The sequence below is a fragment of the Protopterus annectens genome, chromosome 3.part1 (assembly GCF_019279795.1).
Source record: "Protopterus annectens isolate FY-2018-M chromosome 3.part1, PAN1.0, whole genome shotgun sequence".
Classification (NCBI taxonomy): Eukaryota; Metazoa; Chordata; order Ceratodontiformes; family Protopteridae; genus Protopterus; species Protopterus annectens.
This window is the reverse complement of record NC_056732.1, coordinates 1,397,514,417-1,397,535,331: the sequence shown is the minus strand read 5'-3', so window position 1 is coordinate 1,397,535,331 and position 20,915 is coordinate 1,397,514,417. Positions and strand designations below refer to the sequence as shown.

Here is a 20,915-nt window from a genome sequence, read left to right as displayed (position 1 = left end):
GAGTTGCTGTGCTCTTTTACATGTAAACATGGTCAGTACTTTTCCACTAGCTCTTTGCATGTATAAGTACGATACTGTTCCTCTTCAAGGTGTACCTCAACTAAACCACAACCCATGGTTTCTTTATCGGAGTCAACACATAAAGGCAGTGGCTTTAGTTTTATGACCATAAACACTTCTCGTGGATGTCAGCAAACTGTTTCTTAAATACTCTTAGTCAGTGATGTGCCAACAGTAGAGCTGCAATTATTTAATAACATTTATACTACGCTCTGCAACATTATTCATTATAACACCAGACAGCATGATCACAGGATGCATTTTTAAAGATGAACATTGCAGCTCACAGATCACTTATGCTAAGCTGTAACCCTTAGTGCAAATTAAAGGCTGCACTTCAGAAGAAAGGAACTTAACCACAGCCCTCATGAATAATTCATTAATTAACTAGCGAAGAGCTGCTTGTCAAAAGTCTTCCTTGTTCATCAAATGTTTGACCTTGACCATGTGGTAATATCAGACTAAGGGTGCGCAGCATATGGCAAAGAAACTAATTTTACTTCTTATTTATTTATTTATTTATTGATTGATTTGTTTATTTATTTATTTTAAGGAAACAATGTTGGATCCCAGCATACACACACACACACACACACACACACACACACACATAGAGACATGTATGTCCCTAACAGTTGCAGTCATGCTTTTTTTTTTCTGAGATGAGCAGTCTTTCCAGGTTCTGTGCTAAGCACTAACAGTAAGTCAGAATTGTTCATGCCTAGGAAGGTTTACTTTTTTTTTTAATTATCATTAGCAACTGAAATTGCCCCAAAGAGCTAAGCACATGTTTTTCTGAATCCCATTTTATGTCTGTATTTTGAAATTATTGTAAAATATGAACAGTAGTAACCTACAACTATTTAAAGTGAGTTGCATATTCCTCCAAATATGAATTGACTGGTTTCTTTTCTGTTCACCTTTGAAACTGATTTTGTGATGTATCAGTAAACATTGTGGCATTTGATGAGTCAGTTGCTTTGATGTATTTTCCTGTTGGCCCTTCCTTACATTTTGGGGCAGTTTTTTTAATAAAAAGCTTCATGGACTTTTTATTAAACCGCAGCCCCAAACGTTTAGCTTGAACGGTTGTGACATTATCCTTGGGTAACATGAGCTACGCCCATAAACTTTAATGGGGCTCCTTAATGCATGCACAGTGGTATGTTCATTAAAGTCTGGATGTAACAGATGCTTTTCTTATGCCTAGGTCACCATGTTTCTCCTCAATGACGTCAGTGTAAGGAAATAACATATTTTAAAGTAAATTTTATATATAAATGAGAAGACAAAAATGTTTCCTGATATGGAAAGTGTTGTTTGGGAGTTTACATGCTGTAGAGCTAAGGTACATTTTAGACTATCGGCAAATCATCTTTATGTGAGGTCATACATATTTGGGAAATATTTGCCATTTCAACATTTATTGCAAGGCACACAATGTCACAATATTTCTTAATTATCTTTTATTTTCTCTCTCTGCAGGGGACCACACATCGCTGGGCCCTGTCAGTTATGTTTCATGAAATCACCTACAGCTTCCGGGTTGTTGCTGACCCTGTAAGTGTTACCTCATAAAACATATTTTGTCTGAAAAGTTAGTAAACTTACTGGGTATCTGACATAAAATGGATGCATGTAGTAATGAATCATGAAATTCAAAGTTTGTTACTGAAGAAAATATATTTTATGTGAATAGTCAATAAACTTTCTGTGAAACATATATAAAAGTGATGCTTGTAACACTGAACCATGAAATTAAAGTTTGAATATCTATAAATTGCAAATCTGAAAAATATATTTTAATTTGTTAAATTTAAATCAAAGGTAAAATGATAAACTTTGTGCTTATGATAGATGCTTTACCAGCTGTGTCCCCTGATGGGCTGACTTGCTTCACTCACATATCCACTAATTAAATATATCAACTCTAAGATTGAACATGGCACAGGCATAGGAATAATGCTGGTAAAAGTACAGCTGTGTAAGTTAACTTAGCACAGCAGTAGACATTTGAATAGAACATTGTTGCAGTAGCTGTAACTATATGGGATGTATTCTGCTAAGCAACGGATATCTGTACAGTCAAGGAAAGCCTTGGGCTCCTTCTTCTCTCCCCATACCTGTGTCCTTAGCACGAGGTTACATGCTGGTGTAAGAAGGATGTACAGTGGTGAAAGATGCAGAATGTTCTAGCCAAGGGGAAACCTCAATTTCTATAAAAATTAAATGAAAACCAGTAGATAATGTTATGTTAATAGGGCAAAGGTAAAGTAGGGTGCCCCACCCTTGCCAATGAAAGAGCAGAAAGAAAAACGGTAAGGTGGGAAGGTGGTAATACTACAAAAGTGATATACCTGAACACCTGGTAAATTAACTTACACAACTGTACTATGTTCTTTTAAGAGCACTCTTGCAGTAGCCTTAACTACATGGCATGGTTACCGTAACTTAGGAAGAAAGACTGGTTGGAGAAGGACCACAGTCTAGAAGTCCTTAAATGATGTTTTTTTTTAAAAATCCAGCTGTATCTCTGGAAACTGAATCTGGTTTGTAGTGCTTAGTAGAGGCATGCAGAGGAGACCAAGTAGCTGTCATTAGCACAAACTTAGAATCCACCCCTTAAAAAAATCACTCAGAAGATGCCATAGCTAAACTATAGTGAGGCCTGACTTTCTGAGGTAGTCTTTTTACATGGTGAGTGTAACAAAATTTGATAGCTTAAGACAGCCATCTAGAAATTGTTTAGAAACTGGCCTTCCATTCTTTTTGCCATCAAAGGATACAAAAAGATTGTAGACTTTCTAAAACCTATAGTCTTGTCCAAGTAAAATTTCAATTGTTTGCAGACTTCTAATGTATGCATGATGATTGTTCCTGTTTCAGGCTCAAAATAAAACACAGAGAGGCAAAATGTCTGGTTCAAAGTAATTTCACAGACAACCTCTTTCAGTAAAAAACTGCTGAATCTAGCACTCACCCTGTCCTTGTGAAAAATTAATAAAGGATGCATGGAAATAAGAGCCTGTAATTCAGACACCAGTGAATCAGAAGTTAAAGTAATCAGCAAGGCAATCTTTCATGTTAAAAATGTTAAAGAAGCACTATTTGCAGAGTCAAAAGGAGAGAAAAAGTTAACCTCTCCAAAATAAAATTAAGATTCCAAAGAGGTGCATCTTCTTTTCTACTTGGCCTAATATGCAAAAAAAAAAAATTTCAAAAATTGTTTAACATGGTATAAGGAAGAAAGAGGATCCAAAGACAGAGAAGCAGAAATGGGCAAAAGATGTAAAGTTATAAAAGTGTATTCTATGTCAGAATCAACATCGGGACACAACAACAACAACTGTAGAGCCAGAAGAACCCTCACTTGGGATGGTGTTATTCTGTTTTATGTCAGCAGCAGCTAGAAAATCTTTTCAGTTTGGCTAATTATTATTTCCTAGTTGCAGATTTTCTAGCATCCTTTAATACCTATTGTACACCCTGAGAAAAAAGGGGCCTAAATGAGACCAAAATTCTGTTATCCAAACTGTCACGTCACAATTCTGTATGTTGGGGTGGATTAAGTTTCCTTTGTCCTATGTTAAAAAGTCCACTCTTGGAAGTAGTGATTGGTAATTTCTCTTGGCCAGATGCATCAGAAAGGAGAGCAAATGTTTTCTGGGCCAAAAGGGAGTTGCCAGAAACACCTTTGTCAAGTACATCTTAATCTTTAGAAAAACTTTGAGTATCAGAGAAAAGTGGGGAGGCATAGATGAATATTCCCATCCATATGAAAGAAAGTGCTTCTGTTTCTCAGGCCCTTTTGGAAGATGTCCTGGAAAAGAACTGATTTAGTTGCCTGTTGAGAAAAGTGGCAAACAGATCTACTTTAGGAGTTTCCCTCAGATGTACAATGTTCTGCAGCACCTTACACATGAAAGTTTATAACGGATCTGTTCATGGTGACTGCTATTGTGTTCTGCTCTGATGAAATTTATGAAGCCTGAAGATTAAGGTTATTATATGGGTCTATATCACTTTGTTGAAACCTTAAGATATCAAACCCCTATTCATTGAACTTAAAACATTGAACAACAGTTCAGCAAACACTCACATCAGTGAAAAGTTTGCCTAGGCAGAAAAATGACTTGGCCATCAGAGCAATCATAAGGCAAACTACATCATTTTAAACTCACCACAGTGGGAGGGGGGCTTTGCCACCCACACCCCACAACATGGGTGGCTTCACCCACCACCCCCCATACATTTCAACCTCAGCACAAGAAATCTGGAAAAGCCATAAGTAATGGGGGGAACAAAGGCCCAAAAATAGGGGCACTTTTAAAATAATACTCTTACAAACTTAGACATTTGATAGAATAATACATTTTGCATTAACATGAATTTTCTGAAGTATAAAGTCTAACTAAAACTCAAATGGCTGTCATTATTTTCTGACTTTAACCTTCAATGATTTGTCAATGATTTTTCAGAAAACCACAATTTTTTTGAGAAATGGACCAAAAATATGAGGCAAAAATCTGGACATTCTGCAAAACTCTGTACAGCTGAGAGGTATGACCCCCCCCCCCTACAATTATACATACCAACTCAGAGATCACACTACATTAGGGAAAAGGGTAAATTTGTAACAGCAGCCAACTAACTCCCTTCCCTGGGAAAACCTTTCACTGATGTAAGTGTTTGCTGAAAGGATCTTCAACATTCTAAGTTCAATGAATAGAGATTTGATGGATTGAGGCATCGACGAAGTGATAGGGATACTTTTCTGTTTATGTACCACATCACTGTAGTGTTGACTCATTAACAATGGTCAATGGATCCATGGCTTAATTGGGGCTTTCAACAACAGCAGTTCACAAGGTAGGTGAAAGTACAAGGCAAAAAAGCAACCAGCAACAGGAAAAAAACAAATGCCAGCACTATCCAAACCCAATTGAAAAATGTATTCTTATGCATTCTTTATTTAGTCAGCCGCGGTGGTACGGCAGTAGCACTGTTACCTCACAGCAAGAGGTTCTCCCGTTCGATTCTTGGCTGGGCTTGGGTGTGCCTTCTGTGTCGAGTCTGCATGTCCTCCCCACAGTTGGGTAGCATTCGAAAGACATGGGTGCGTAAATGGGTGTGCCTTCGTTGAAGGTTGAGCATCGAGCTGGCACCTCGGCGTTTCATAAAAATCTACTGCCAATCATTAGTGGACCAGAGTTCTGTTGTGGCGACCCCTTACTAGGAAAAGCTGAAAGACAAACAAACATTTTTTATTTAGTCAGTTTAAAAAACGTATACTGGTTTCAGCAATAGCCTTCTTCGGTATGGTAATAAAATTCAAATGTTCAGACGTTACTTACCGCTTCCTTAAAGCTGACATCACAATTCCTTGGACTTACATTTAAAGACATATACTCAAATATAAATACAAAACTTAAACTAATATGCATTCAAACCAGGACAAAATAAAGCTAGTTTCACAATCCAAAAATGTTCCTTTACACTAAGCATGTTTTTCCATCCTAATTTATTTGGACCACTAAACATAATTTTGTCAATACCCATAAGAGTGGCCATGAGGGTGCTTAAGAGTATGATTAACCAAAGCATTAGATTCATGCTGTCATGTAATGTCACTAGGATATTCAAATATATATGTTTTAAAAAATTAAGAAGGCTTTCCAACATAGAAACAAGAACATGTAACTAAATATATAGCCCATTGTGAATTACAAGTAACAGCAGTTTTAATTTCATAAACTCTAGGAGTGTTCACTGATGTAAATTCCTTACTTTTGAAAATAACAGCACATGCACCACAAGGTAAAGACCCCTTTAAAACATTGCCATCCAAAGTAGTTTGTACTTCACATACTACAATCAGGGTCTATATTAGAACACCGAACATTCAAAATGTCGAGTGTTCTAATATCAAACCCTATCAATCAAAAATCAAAAAACACATTGAACATTCAGAAAAGCAAATTTTTTCCTAGGGAAAAAATTTGCTGTTCCAAAACACATACAGACAACACAAGCACACCAAACAAACAGCAATCCACACACATACACCTAAACTCCTACACCTAACCCTACACTAAACTATACATACACCACTAACTATCCACTTACCTTAACCCAAACCCTAACCCTAAGGTCCATCACTATTGCACAGTCACCTCACCCATGCCCTAACCCTAACTCACCTAACCCTCACGTACACACAATCGCACACTTACCTGACCCGCGCCCTAACCCCTTGAATTAACCTATCCCATTTGGTTATAGACTGGCCTTGCCTATCCCATGGTCTATAATTGTATAGTACCCCTAGTGTGAATAACTGGGATTATGCCGTAGATTATTTGAGGGGACCCAAGCATGAGATAAAGTATTTAGGAGTTGCCTGAAAAATTACAAATAGCAGAAAACAAAATAATACACATTGTCTTCCTAGCAAATACAAGAATGTATCATTGTGACATTACACACAATAGACCTTAACTGGCTACCCATTATAGAAAGGGACACACTGTTTCATGCTCCCTTGTTATATAAAAAACTTCACCTTGGCTACTGTCCCCTTCTAAAAACAAACTTGCACACTAAGAAATAACCAGAATGACTTCCTTAACCTGGTTCACCCAAAACTCAAAACCACAACAGCTGAAAAATGTTTCTGTAGACAAGGATCAGAAATATAGGACCACCTCCCCAATAAGGTAAACACAATCAATGACTGGAACTATTTAGAAAATCCCTGAATGAACACTTACAAAAAGAAGCTACTGTATTAAACATGCAGACAGTGGTAAACACTATGCCAATATAGAACAAACACATAACTCTAGTGCCAGTCTTGTGTGGCTGCATTCTTGATGCACCAATGGAAAACATATGCAGTGTTATTTGTGACCTGCTAAAACATAGTGTATCACTGCAATACACAAAGTTATTAATCTGGTGCATTTCCATCTCTGAGATGTGTAAGAATTGTTATCTCCCAGAACTTATGTCGATTTCTCCAGGTATAATACCCATTCGCTCAACATCTCTATACAGAGGCATCAGGAAAATCCTCCTTCTCATTTAGGGTTGTGCTAGGACATGGCCCGCCTCCAGTGGTTGCTCTCTCACACTCTCTCTCTCTGCTGCAGTGCTGTATGCCTCCTTACAGGCCTGCCTGATAATGTCAGTGTCTCAACTCCAACTTTGTTGAGTTGTGCGATTGCACCCATTATCACTGACATTATGGACCACTGTCTACTAGACATGGTCCCACAGAGGCTGGTGAGCACCACCTCTCCCTAATGGGTAGCATGCATGGGTCTTAAGTGTCTGAAGCAGGACATCAGTTCTTAGCCTGGCTGAACTAATCCAATTTCTGCCATTCACTCCCATCCAAAAGACATGAGAACACCTATGGGAACATTACACACAGCTGTTGGCTAGTCACTGTTTAGGACAGTATGTTATTACAAACAGTTAAATGCTGTAGGTGTATACAATTCTACAGGTCTAGACAGGTAGAGAAACACCATGGGTGTTACAGATATGCCATGCTGTAGACAATAAGGTATCTCACTTGATTCCCCAGATTACAGGTAGGGACAGACATATGTATGTGTATAGTTGAGGAGGATGCCACACAGTGACACAAAGAGCATTACTGGTGCAGCGGCTGACTTTCCCAAATCTCTAGGTTGTTGACAACATTCAATAACCTGTAACTCTGGCTACCTGTAGTATAATGTTGGGCTTGTACTTTTGGATCCTACAACAATTGTTGACATACCGTAGTTGAAATAGGACATGCAGGATACTTTAGGAAAAGGCAGTACTGCTAGTGGTCTGTCTTCATTCAAAAGGATGGGCAAGCAGCTATATATTTTATGTATGAGATATGTGGTGGAATACATTGCAAGCAAACAGTAGTACAAATTGAGATGCGCACCTATACTCTTCCCCCATGTAAAAGTTGATACAGACATCACACCAGAAATGTGCCTGTCATCAAATTACTGAAAAACATTTTATAACTACACAGGACTATGTCTTCTGAATATACTGCTACTCTTCTTCATGAAACTAGCTTCCAAATACTTTACTGCTTGCACTCCTGCTGCACCTTGTTTTGTGCATGTCATTTAATGTGGTGGGCCATCCACTTAAGCCACAAATAAATGGCAGTCAGTATGATATTACTTGTTATCATATGTGTGCTAATGAGGCTAAGTTCTGCATTTGTTAAACACTGTATTATGGAGAAATGTAAGGGCAGCACAATGAGCAGCTGGACTGTACAGCACAACACCAATACTCCTTGTGGGTGAGGCTTGAGTGGCTGCCTGGATGTGTATGTACACCTCACCAGGTGGCTTCATTTTACTGAGCTACTAATGGGTCAGAGTTCACTTTTGCATTCATGGCACTGGCTGCTGATGCCTCTCAGAGAGCACCTGCCTGATGTGCCTAGGACAGCAAGATAATGCTTATTCTCCTGCGCAACCAGTTCAGGAATCTAGCTCATTTCACCTTGGTCATATGCAAGTTCACCTGTAGATGGTGCCAGTGTATCTTTTTTCCCCATTTACTGCAAACAGCTTCAGTTACTTGGAGGTTTATTCTTTACTTCACTTTTTTCTTCCTTGTCTTTCTAGCTTACATATTCCACTCTTTTCTCTCCTTTCCCAAATTTCTCTTTCTCTGTCATCCCCCAAGCCCTTACTAAGGAATAGGTTTATTCATCTCTATGGTCGATTTTCAAGTAGTATTGTCCACTCTTGCTGAAAGCTGTTACCTTGATTGGATTTTTTTATGTAAGTGTTCTTATTGTGTTCTGTGTGTATTGTATTAGTTCATCTGTTTCCTAGATTTTGAAGCAAAGTGCGTTCTAACAGAATGAGTGTTTTTCTACAGTGCAGTGAGTGCACTACATGTTTTCTATTACAATACAGCAGTTTACCCAGTTAGGGAGTCAGAGCTGGATGTGGCAGAGTTAAAGACGTTAATACTTGCACTGGGTGTGATGAGGGTAGACAGGATTAGGAATAACTATATTAGAGGTTCACCCCAGATTAGACAGTTTGGAGACAAAGCCAGAGAGGCAAGATTGAGTTGGTTTGGACATGTGCTGAAGAGGGATGCTGGGTATATTGGGAAAAGGATGCTAAGGATGAAGCTGCCAGGTAAGAGGAAAAGAGGAAGGCCTAAGATAAAGTTTATGGATGTTGTTAGAGAGGACATGCAGGTGATTGGTGTGTCAGAGCAAGATGCAGAGGACACAAAGAAATGGAAACAGGTGATCCGCTGTGGCGACCCCCTAACTGGGAAAAGCCGAAAGAAGAAGAAGAAGGAAAGTTCCCCAAAGTTGTGCAATAGTGTAGTTACTATTTTTATTTAAGTAAGGGGATATAGGAGTGTTGCCTGCTACACTGAAATGCAGTGGAACATGTCTCCTGCAAAAAAATGCTTTGTGATGTTTATTTGTTTTGTTATTTTATTATTTTTGTGTGTTCCTTTTTGTAGTTTACTATGCTTTTGCCTTGATTAGTGATGTTTCTTTACTTTGGAATGAGTCCCCCATACCATGCATATAGATTTACAGATTCCTAGATTGTTACTAGGCTATTGACTCAGGGGTCTTTTCTAAGCTTACCCAAGTTTTCCTGGAAGAATAATGATGTCCTGTATCCAAATGGAACATTGAGAGCCAGGCATTTTTAAGCTACCTCTGTGCATAAGGGACATGGGTGCCAAGTCTGGTGTAAATTTCCTATTTCTCATCCACTGGTCTAGGTTGTGCTTCAACTGAGTAATACACAAACTCAGCTTCATGTGGATGGGATCCCTGTTCCATAGGAGGAGCAGTGTCTGGGGCACATATCTGTATCTCCAGCATGTTCTGTTTAAGTCACAGACAAAATCAGGTTCCTAGACCTTGTATTTCTGATACTCTTTGACGTACAGATATGCAGAAGATTCATAAGTGTGGGGTTTGCAGATGCCTTGCAAACCAGGTGTAGATCACCACTCAGCAATCTATAGAAGACTGAGTAGAGGGAAAGAGCTTTAAGGTGTTCTGCATAAGGCAGGTTTGTTATGTCTTGTATTCTTTATGTAAGGAATCTCTGAGGTCACTCTAGTCGCTGCATATGCCTGGTCAGGTACATACCAAAGGGGGCGTTGTACTCTATGGTTGGTCTGATAAGGGCAGAGTACAGTGGGATAATGACCCTTGTAGACCTAGATGCCATTCCCTTACTTATAAGTTGCACAACATAAAAGGTTTTCCCCACCACTGTGGCCATGTGGTGGTCAAAGGTAAGGCTGCTTTCTATATGCATACCTAGATCTCTGACCACTGGGTTGACTCTTAGGTGCATATTACTAATATGGTAATTTAGCAGGGATGCTTGACTTCCCAAAGAGTACAATTATGCATTTCATAGCACTGAGTTTAAGACCGTGGCTTTGGCATCATTTGTTAGTCAGTGATACACCTTCTTAAAGAATGACAGTGTCTGCAGGGAAGTCGATGATAACCCTCAACTTGCAATCATCTGCAAACTTTGTCAGCCATAAACTTTCAGCATTTGCTTCCATTTCAGAGAAGTAGATACCAAAACGGAGTGGGACCAGTACCAAGCCCTGGGGGACTCCACTAGTGACTGGCCTCTTAGTGGGGGTGGCCTCACCTATATTGCCCTCCTGGGTCATATCAGTGAGCAAGCTGGCTATCCAGGGGGTGAGAAAAGGGTTTATACCTAAATTAGTGAGTTTTTCTATAATTCCAGAGTGGGGTATTGTCGGGTGGGGTAATGCAAATAAATAGATACATAAAAAAGGGTTTATACCTAAATTAGTGAGCTTTTCTATAATTCCAAAGTGAGGCATTATGGTGTGGGGTAATGCAAATAAATAAATAAAGGGGTTTACACCTAAATTAGTGAGCTTTTCTATAATTCCAGAGTGAGGTATTGCACAGTCTTACCTTCATTCAATACTTTGGTGACCCTCTCAAAAAAGTCTGCCAGATTTAGTAGGCATGACCTTCCTTTAACAAAGCCAAATTATGATGGGTCCAGAATTTACAGGTTACCTATGTCCTCATTTATCTTGTCCATTGTGACATCCCCACCCTGGGCCAGTAATCAAGTAGCTTGAATCCTTACCACTGACACTGGAGAGGGATGTTCACTTAGAATATAAATGGATACACTCAGTATTTCCAGATGCAGACCTCTCTGGCTCAAGCACAATTTCCCTTAAGAGCACACAGGGAAGTCAGTCAGGCCGGGATCTGGGTTTCTTTATATCGGTCTCCCTCCAGGGCCCTAGTAAGACTCCACACTGGCACAGCTATAAGGTTAAGTCCTCAGCCAAGTGTCCAAGTCAAGTCCTCCAGCACCCTATCTGTGAAACCAGTGCTTCCTGTCCTGCTCCAAGCAGCTGACACATGCACACACACACACACACACACACACACACACACACACACACACACACACACACACACCTGGGAAAGGGTAGCACAGATTACCTGCTCTACCAGCTTGGCCCAGACTGTAAGGTAGATTCACTGCCGCCAGTCAGTTACTATAAGGCTCTTAAAAGAGTATCCAATTATAATGAGTCGAATATTAATACAAATGGAATTGGTGACCAAACAGGAAGGCTTTCAGGAGTGGCCAGAGTTATCACCAAATAAATATATGCAAATACCGTCAACAATTAAATATTTTTCTAAAATGACCAGCCACAATGAAAACTTTAAATATATTTAATAATAAATAAGAAAAGAACATGAAAATACTAATTATTTATTTACAGTAAACACCAGAGTTTCAGTCACAAGAAATATTAAAATAACACAGATGAATAGATTCACACAGTTACAGAAAAACAGCACTTAGCTAATCTCACTACATTTTCCTAACTGATTTAGAGAATTACTATCCCTGGTCATGTACTAGAGCAAGACAAGATGAAGTAGGTGAGGGATGTCAGGTTCCAAAAACAGACTGCTGCTGAGACTTCAGTCTCCTCTAATACATTATTGCTGTAAAGAATGACATCGCATACATCTGGTAATCTGACTTCTGGTTCCCATGCAACCCCCCATTGCTAGAAACTGCCAGGGTTTAGCACTTACATGTAAATAATGTTTGTGTCTTTTGGCTTTTCCCGGTTAGGGGTCGCCACAGCAGAACTCCGGTCCGCTAATGATTGGTAGTTGATTTTTATGTGCCGAGTTACCATCCCTGACGCACAACCTTAAACAAAGGTACGCCCATTCACGCATGTATAACACATACACAAAACATTGCTCAGATCTGCTACAGCTCCTTGAAGTCATAAAACAATTTCAAACCTCTACTCTTTTAGAGTAGCAATTAGTTTACCCCAATGACAATGCAGGAAGCTTCCTATAACAAACTTTTTGTCTCCGGCTATATTCAAAACTTTGAGATAACATCTTTATGGCCTAGGCCCATAATTTAATTGTCTTAACCTTTCTCAAAGTCTGGTGGATTAAGATTAACCTCCTCTCTTCCAGTGTCTTCTTTTACAATATACACATTTAAACAGTTACAATAATGCATGTACATTTCTTTTCTGCGCAGCAGGACACACTGCTGATACATTTTTAACACAAGCAGATTTACAAGTACATGTTTCAACACACGCATCTGTACAAATCAGTTTGATGTACAAATGACTTATAATTGTTTACAACATTTCAGTTAGCTGTGCTGGCATATTTTACAAATCCACTGCCCTATTCTCAGGGCATAGCTTGCAGTACCTTCTATCATTACATCCATGATGATTCTTTCCATGGTCTTAAATATGAGACTGGTAAGACTTATGCACCCAAAGTTACCCAGATCAGTGGTTAGACCTCCTTTGTGCAGGGAATTACTGTAGCTATCTTCCATTCCTTTGGCACAAAACCTGACTGAAGGCTCCATTTGAAAAGTTATTCAAGTGGAACAGAAAGGTCATGTTTCTTGCTATTTATTAAACATCTCAGGGTGTTATCGCGGCCCATTGAAGCAGTATTTTTCCCCTTGAAAAGTGAATTGATGACCTGTTCCCTAGTAATGGTTGGGGGATTGTGGTTTGTGGAATTTCCTTTGGACTATCATAAAGACAGTGGGAGGAGAAATTTGAGCTGAACCTTTCAGCCAACAGGTTTGCAGTAGCCTCCAGTTCAGTGTGGGTGATGCCATTTATAATAAGTTCTGTACATTGTTCCATATTTCCCCTGAGGTAACAGACATAGCTGTAGAAAGCTTTGTAGTTTTCCTTTGCTTGGGAAGCTATTTTTCCTTCAAATTTAGCCTTTGAAGTATTAGCTAACCCTTGTAACTACCTGCTTAGATTGGTCAGGGGTCTTTTAGTATGTAAGGCTTTTTTTTCCTCCTAAGCTTGGCCAAGATTTCTTTTCTTTTGTTGTATAACTGATTGATATTGTGATTCCACGAGGGTGGCTTGTCTTTTGACTTCATCTTATCCTTAGTATGAGTGGGCACAACTTGCTCTATACAGCTATCAGTATGGCTGAACAGAGATTTTGTAAATAGCTCAGCATATGCTACGCTGTTTACTGTGTTTGGGAGTGCTTGGACATTAGCCAAGGTGTTGCTTTGTAGAGAAAGGTTAGCCTTGGAATAGTTCCTAAAGGTTTTTGGTTTTGCTGGATCCCTGTATTTAATTTTTATTTCAAGCAATACTGCCTTATGGTCAGATCTGACAAGTGAAGACATTATACTGAATGAGGAACATCAGCCCTCCCATGTTGTTGAATACAAGGTCAAGGATATTTGTACCCCTGGTAGGAGAATGGAACAACTGTTCCAGGATGTTGGTATTAACAAAGTTTAGGAATCACTGGGCTTGTACATTAGTTGTGGTATAAAATTCTCAATCTTTAGTGGGATAGTTGAAATCCCCCGTGAACATTGTATTGGGTTAAATGCTAATGGTCTCTAGTAGATTAAGATAGGTAATATGAGTTTCCTCAGACATGGAGGGGGACATATAGGCTGCATGGATATTGTACAAGACCCTATTTATTGTGAGTTGCATATGTATGAGTTTCAGTGGGTCACACACTTCAACTAGTCTATAGACTGAGACTCTTCCACCTTTGCTGTCCTCCTGTGCAGTATATGGTCAAAAGGTGTGAAAAGCATTTTAACCTTGCATTACTGGGGTACTCTCAGTGACTTTAAACCGTGTCTCCATTACTACACAAATGTCTACACTCTCCAGGGAAAGGAAGGCTTGCAGGAAGTGGACATCTAGCATTGAGCAGTGCCACCTTCAGATATTCCTACAATAGATTCAGTTAAGTCAGGAGGTTTATCAGTTTGGCATTGCCTAAAAAAAGGCACTATGGTGATGGAAAAGGAAAGTGAAAAAGGTCTTCACCAATATCCGAAAGCCTAGAGAGCATAAGTGCAGACCATCCCTGGAAAAGCAGAGTGGTCTGTCATCTATGTCCTCCCAGGCCATCAAATAATGTACCACCCCCCCTTAGGTTGACACCAGAAGCTAAGCCACTTGTTAAAATCAATCATGTTCTTTTGGTAATGTGGCATCATCCTTGCAGAAGGTAGTATGCTGCTCAGTGCTAGGCTCATACCTGCCTGAAACACATAATCAAGCAGAACAATCATGTCTCTCTTTATATAGTCAAGGGAGGTGTGTCTCAGGTTATTAATATCCACATGGACTATAACAGAGTAATAATGGTACCTGTGGTTCAATGACCTGAGTGCCTGTGTGACTTATGAATCCTTGACCCATAAAGCCAGCTAACCATGACTTTCTCCTTATTCAGTCTGGTGAGGGGGACATCACTGTGCCTCACTCTGGAATCACCAATGACTAGGGCATTTGGCTGTGGACTGGTTTGCCTTAAGGGTGTAGCAGTAGAGGCACTGAATACAATGTAACTATGTGTAGCTCTGGGTGTTTTTTTAATGGAGTGTTTACATGATGGCTGAGGAACCTTTCTTTGATTGCATTGTGCAGAACACAACAAGCCTTCAGCCAGGAATTCCCAGCTCAGAAGGGCATAAGCCATCCTCTCCTGCCACAAGAGTATAGACCACAAACCTTCCCAATTTAAAATAACTGATTTGGAGCTCACATTCTTAAATCAGGCTAAAGACACTTAGAATAATAGGCACAATAACCCTTCACCCGCAATTCCCAGCTCAGAAGTGTGGAGGCTACCCTCTCTTCCCACAAGAGTGTAGACCACAAACCTTATTAATACAAAATAACTGGTTTGGAACCCAAATGCTTAAACCAAAACTAAGACACTTTTAGAATAAAGATGCCTCTAAATATTTATAGTTAAATGAGGAATGCTATTTCTCAGCTCCTCCCACTAATTAGTTGGATGTTATTCTCTGTCTGAAAAAGGATTCTTTTCTAACTGACCCTAACTAAGACATCTTAAAACTCCAAAAAGAGCAAAAAACTTAAAACAAAACAAAATGCAGTATAAGAAAAAGATAAAACAAATAGAAGTTACCAAGCCTTAAATGAATAACTCCAGCCCACAATCAAATGCAGACAGAGATCAGCAATAGTCAGGCAGAGAACAGCAAATCAAACAAGCACTACAGATAAATAAAGGTGTTGCCAAATATTTGTGGTACTTTGGTACCACTATGTCCCATCCACTGCTGTCACTATCCCATGTTTTCATTATCCTAACTTCAGCCTTAACTTCACCGTCACCTTCACTACAGTGTTTCAAGTTCAGCCATCTTCCTTCTTTCTCAGGCTAATGCCATTACTGAGTACCATCCTCACTCTATTACCCTCCACCATCTCTCATACTGTAGCACCCTCTTTTTTTCACTCCTTTCATCCCAGAGGTTCCTGATCTTCTGCCGTCACCTAAGCTTTTTTCCTAGTACCTTTTTTACTATTCTTATGCTCTTGTATATAAATTTGTTGCATTCTCTCTCTTCAACTACCTACATTTCTTCTCTGTTTGTGTTTCATTTCTGTGATATTTCTCTTTTCTCCTTTCCACCCTTTCACCTTTCCTCTCAGTGTTACAGATTTCTTCCTTTCCTTTCTATGCTTACATTCCCCATCCCCTCCTACTGTTTTGTAATGTCCTTGTTGTTTTCCTTATCTGTATGCATTCCAGGTCCTTCCTGTTATGATCCTCCTCATCTTCTTTTTTTTCTCTGCCAGGTAGCCATCTTGTTTTACTTCTTCCTTTCTCCCCTCTAACAATCTCTCACTTTTTTATCTTGTTTTGCTTTCCTGCTTTGTATCTCAGTTCATGAGTCAGTAATGGATTAATGCTGTCCTTCCAAATAGTGCTGGCCCATGGTACATGTAGAACATCTGACAATGCTGTCACACTCTCCAAGCCACTACTCACTGTTTAGTCTTTTCCTCTCTGTTCACTTCTGCTTAGTCGTTATTTCCATTGCGAAGCACTATGTGTGGCCATTTCTTTCTGTTTACAACCGTCCTGGCAGCTGAACTCGCCAACGTACATGATTCATGCAGTTATGTCATCATAATATATTCTTTCGTACCTTATTAACTGTTCTACTTTGCACTCTGTGTTCTGTTTTCCTTTTTAGATGGCACTTGCACAAGTATGCATTTTTCATTTCTAGAGACATACTTTGAAACTTTTTAAACTGTACAAGTGAACACATACCATTTTCAAATATAAATTAATACATCTGACAGTTTTTTTAGAATTTGTGAATAATTTTCTGTTATTCAGAAATTATTGAAATGCTACATTTGCTGTCATTCACTGAATGCCGTAATTTCTTTCTCTGGCTGAAGCAGTTTTTTTTCTGGTCTCATAAGTAACAGAACTACCTGTTCTCCAAGCCATGGGCAGCCTTTCTTTAGGCTTCATTTTGTTCCTTTGTGCTCTTGCAGCTCAGTAGTGCTATGTTACACCTATAGACAATTTCATGGTTCCTTGTGCCAGCTGTAGCACAGTGTCCCATTTCCTGGGAGGCAGGAGCCACTGGCATTGAAGAACATGGCAGTTCTCTTTTTGAGTTAAGGAATCATCGGTTGCCAGTAGCACCTGTTACCATATCTCTCAACCTGGAATCAAACATCTGGACAAAGGCCCATGAAAAATAAGTACACATCTGTAAGCTGATTAATATAAAATTTGCAAACATAATTTTTTAGCCCCGCCCACTCCAATGAAATTGTGAAGAACAACCAAAATATGATCATGAAACAAAATAAGAATAGTGTTTTATTTATATTAATATTTGAACTTGTGCAAAACTAAAACATATTCTCAATTCAAAATGGCACATTCCATCTCTGTCTCTCTCTTGAAGGATTAAGTGTTTTACAGCTTCCAGATCTGTAACACATTTACTGCTGCCAATTTCTGCCATACAGAGAGCACCTGGAAGAGGAAACAGTTTTAAAAGCAGTTACAAATTTCATTTAGCCTTTTAAACAGTTTCCTGCTGTTCATCTGCTGTGACTTCTGACAAATGTTAATGCTCCAGTGAGAGACCAGGGCTTAACAATAGTAATTTTTGGAGTGCAATTACATCACTCCTTGCATTACAAAAAAAGAAAAAAATCAAGCAGGGACTGAATAGTTGAAGCATGACGCATCTAGATAATTTTCTATTTAAATAACTTAACAGGAGCAAATATGTCAGCATTACTATTTTACACTAAAATAAATGTTTAATATGTATACCCTCCCTCTACACTTATGTAGGCCAATTTTAACACCCCTTTAAAAATAATACAACATGCTTAAACATGAACCAGCTTAGGTCCATATAATCTCTTCAAGAAACTGAACTAGTCTGGCAGTGATCATTTCTTATGTCTGCAGCTAATCATAGGTTATGAACTGCTTTTAATTACCTATTAATTCTTATGGAAAATTCTTTGCCAGGCTTGAGTGGTCTGTAAGGAATCTGCAGATCCACCCTACAAAAGTCGGGAAAATGGCATCATCAACTGACCTTCAAAGACTGTTGCTTACCATCAGTTCATACAGAATCACCCAAGCAAACATGCCGATTTTCCACTTCAAGACAACAGACTATGAACAATGGGGCAAAACCTCATTACATTTTAACACACAGATATGACAGTACAGTAGTATAAAACCATGATAAAGATCCATTAAGACAAATAAAAGATGCTAGTCTTAAGGAAAACTGAAGGAAACAAAAAGGAGGACAGAAAAAAGCAAGGTGAACTGAATACTGTTCAGTATTCATGAAGAAATATAACACAAATTCATTAAATCCAGCTAGAATTGCCCAGGATGTGGGGACACATTCAAGTCATTTAGTAAAAGCAATAATCCTGAAAAACTCTGACATCAAACATCTGTAAGGCAACTAGAATTCACGTCATTCACTTTAAAACATTAAACAATTGCAGGAAGAAAGGTTATCTACACATGCACACACAACACAATTCCAAATCTAGAACTTCCTGGCCAACAAGTAAATTTTGTGAATAGCTGCTCATTCTCTACCCTTCATCTTAACGTTTTCAGAACCAGAAGTCATGTTTTTTATTACCCTTTCTTCTGGCATCCTAGTCCTACACATAGCTTAAAGCCAGTCACAGTATGAGATGAGTCTATATGAGTCATCTCATACTGTGACTGTCTGACTCAATCACTCAAAGTCAAAGCAATTTATTTTCATGTCTTTATTTTTATTTTACCTGCTGGAGGTGGAAGAGCCAGGGGTAGAAGAAGCAGAAATATATTTTTTCATGACTGATGAATGATGATGATGACCAGCTACTGACCGCCGTACAGCTCTAGGACTGACGAGACTGCACTGCTGCTGGGAGACAGAGTTTCTTCAATGCTTCCTGCCTGCCAGCCTACCTAAAGAAATAGCTGGAACCTACCTGGATTATTTTAATTAAAAAAAAAATACTGTCTGTGTCTGATGACACTCTGAGACTTCACACTGGCTGGGAATGGATGAACTAATTCATGGATATGGGAAACGTGCACATTTCAGGAAAATTTATGTTTACTGCAGATCACTGCCAGACAATGCACTTAACCAGTTTAGTGGTGCCTTCTATGAGTATATAGATAAAGAGACCCACACTTTGGCTACTCTGCAACATCTTTTGCATTGAACTGTGCAAGACGGGACATTGTATGAGAGTCTGAAAGGCAGTAATGGAGCCAATGTGCAATGTGTGAGTGTTCCACACTGTAACCATGGGGATTATTTCATAATTATTACTTTATTATATAAAACCCCTTAAACTCTATAAACATATTACACCAGTGCAGCCATCATGATGTTATGCCTAACTCAAGATACTCATCATTTTGCAGGCCAGTCTCCTAATGTAGCTAGCAAGTGCAACTTTCCACAGTTTGCTTGTTCATATAGCCCATTTTCATGGAATGAAAAGTATGCAATTACTGCAAGATGCAGAGGGAATTAACTAGGTGTGCAAGACTCGTCAAGCACATTAAAAAGTCAAGCATACAGCAAATGAATACAGCACCTAGATCAGTAAAGGGTGGACAAAAATGTTAGTTTGTGCAATAGTAATAGAAAGGAAATCCTTGAAAACAATTCCATTTTAAAGATGATCTTTCTCACCCAGAATGGGAGGCCAGGTCCAAACAATGTGTATAATCCTGTGAATGTATTGATTTCAAACAGACAAAAATCCAAACCACAGAGGGAAAATGATTTCCCCCCTTTTGGGATGCTGGAGTCACTTTGTGGAGCTCTCCTGCATACAGAAACAGTTGCTTGAGTTTTCTGAACATGAGATTAAGACCCAGGTCTGGGTGTTCAGTCAAGGTGCAACGTCATCTATTTGATTGTTCCTTTCATATCCCCTGCTTGTCTACATTGCACCTTAATAAAACATTAGATTCCAGATAAACCTGCTGCAGAATGATTACAAGTGATTCAGTAGTACCTAGCTTGGTTTGAGTCAGGATTCAGAATCCTAGAATGTCTTCCTGGAACTAAAGGGATACAGTGCAGAAACAAACCAGTCATATGATATAAACACAGAGAAAAATGAGATGATTGGTGAAGAAATTTCTGCAGAATAACCTAAAAAGTGAACTTCGGGACACCATTAGAAGTGAGCATTCAGCCAGGAAAAAGGTTAAGATAAGTCAGAGTTGCATTCACTCAAAAAGAAGATAATGCTGTATCCTGTACAGTTGAGAGTCTTGTCTGATCAGAGGACCTTTGCTGGTATAGACAGGAAACTGGCTAGAGGTGGTCTATTATTCACAGGTGGAGAAGGATCATCTATGTCCGAGAGCTGATGCTTAGTGCAGCTGCGTGCGAGATGAGAGATGTGACTCAGTGTATGTGAACTGCAACATACGTGCAAGCTATAGAAATATAACAAACACAGCCCAAGTCTCCGACTCAGCCCTCAGCTAAATTCCGACAGGCTGGCATGCTGGTTATGAAGCTGACTACATCGCGCACGCCTCTGCATGCGATGATGTGAGCAAAAAAAAATGTAAAAAAAAGCCGGGAAATTCTGGAATTAAGAGGGCAATTCTTGATCTTGTGGCACCCCATTATTTGCACCTCAAAACCGGTAATTATTGAGGAATTCGGTATGGTTGAGAGGTATGCTGTTACCCATGTCTGCACATTTGGTATAGTCTGGGTGTACCTGCTTCAAGATATCACAAGCTACTTCCATGTAATCCCTTTAATTTATACAGTCCTTGAATCAGGAGTACAATCAGACACATAAACTGTCCCTATTTTGGAGGAACATTTCTATTTTCAGGCCTGATTTAGGATGTCCCTATTTCGGAGGTTTGTCCCTATTTT

General features: G+C 39.2%; 1 protein-coding gene across 1 annotated transcript in view; it reads left to right on the top strand.

Annotated features, from left to right (window-relative positions):
• Nucleotides 1-20,915, top strand: part of LOC122797789 (myelin regulatory factor-like) — a 617,672-nt gene that overhangs the window by 594,564 nt on the left and 2,193 nt on the right. The window contains exon 19 of the mRNA XM_044066309.1: nt 1,546-1,620. Within this exon, the coding sequence (XP_043922244.1) occupies nt 1,546-1,620 (75 nt within the window). The remainder of the gene's footprint in view (nt 1-1,545; nt 1,621-20,915) is intronic.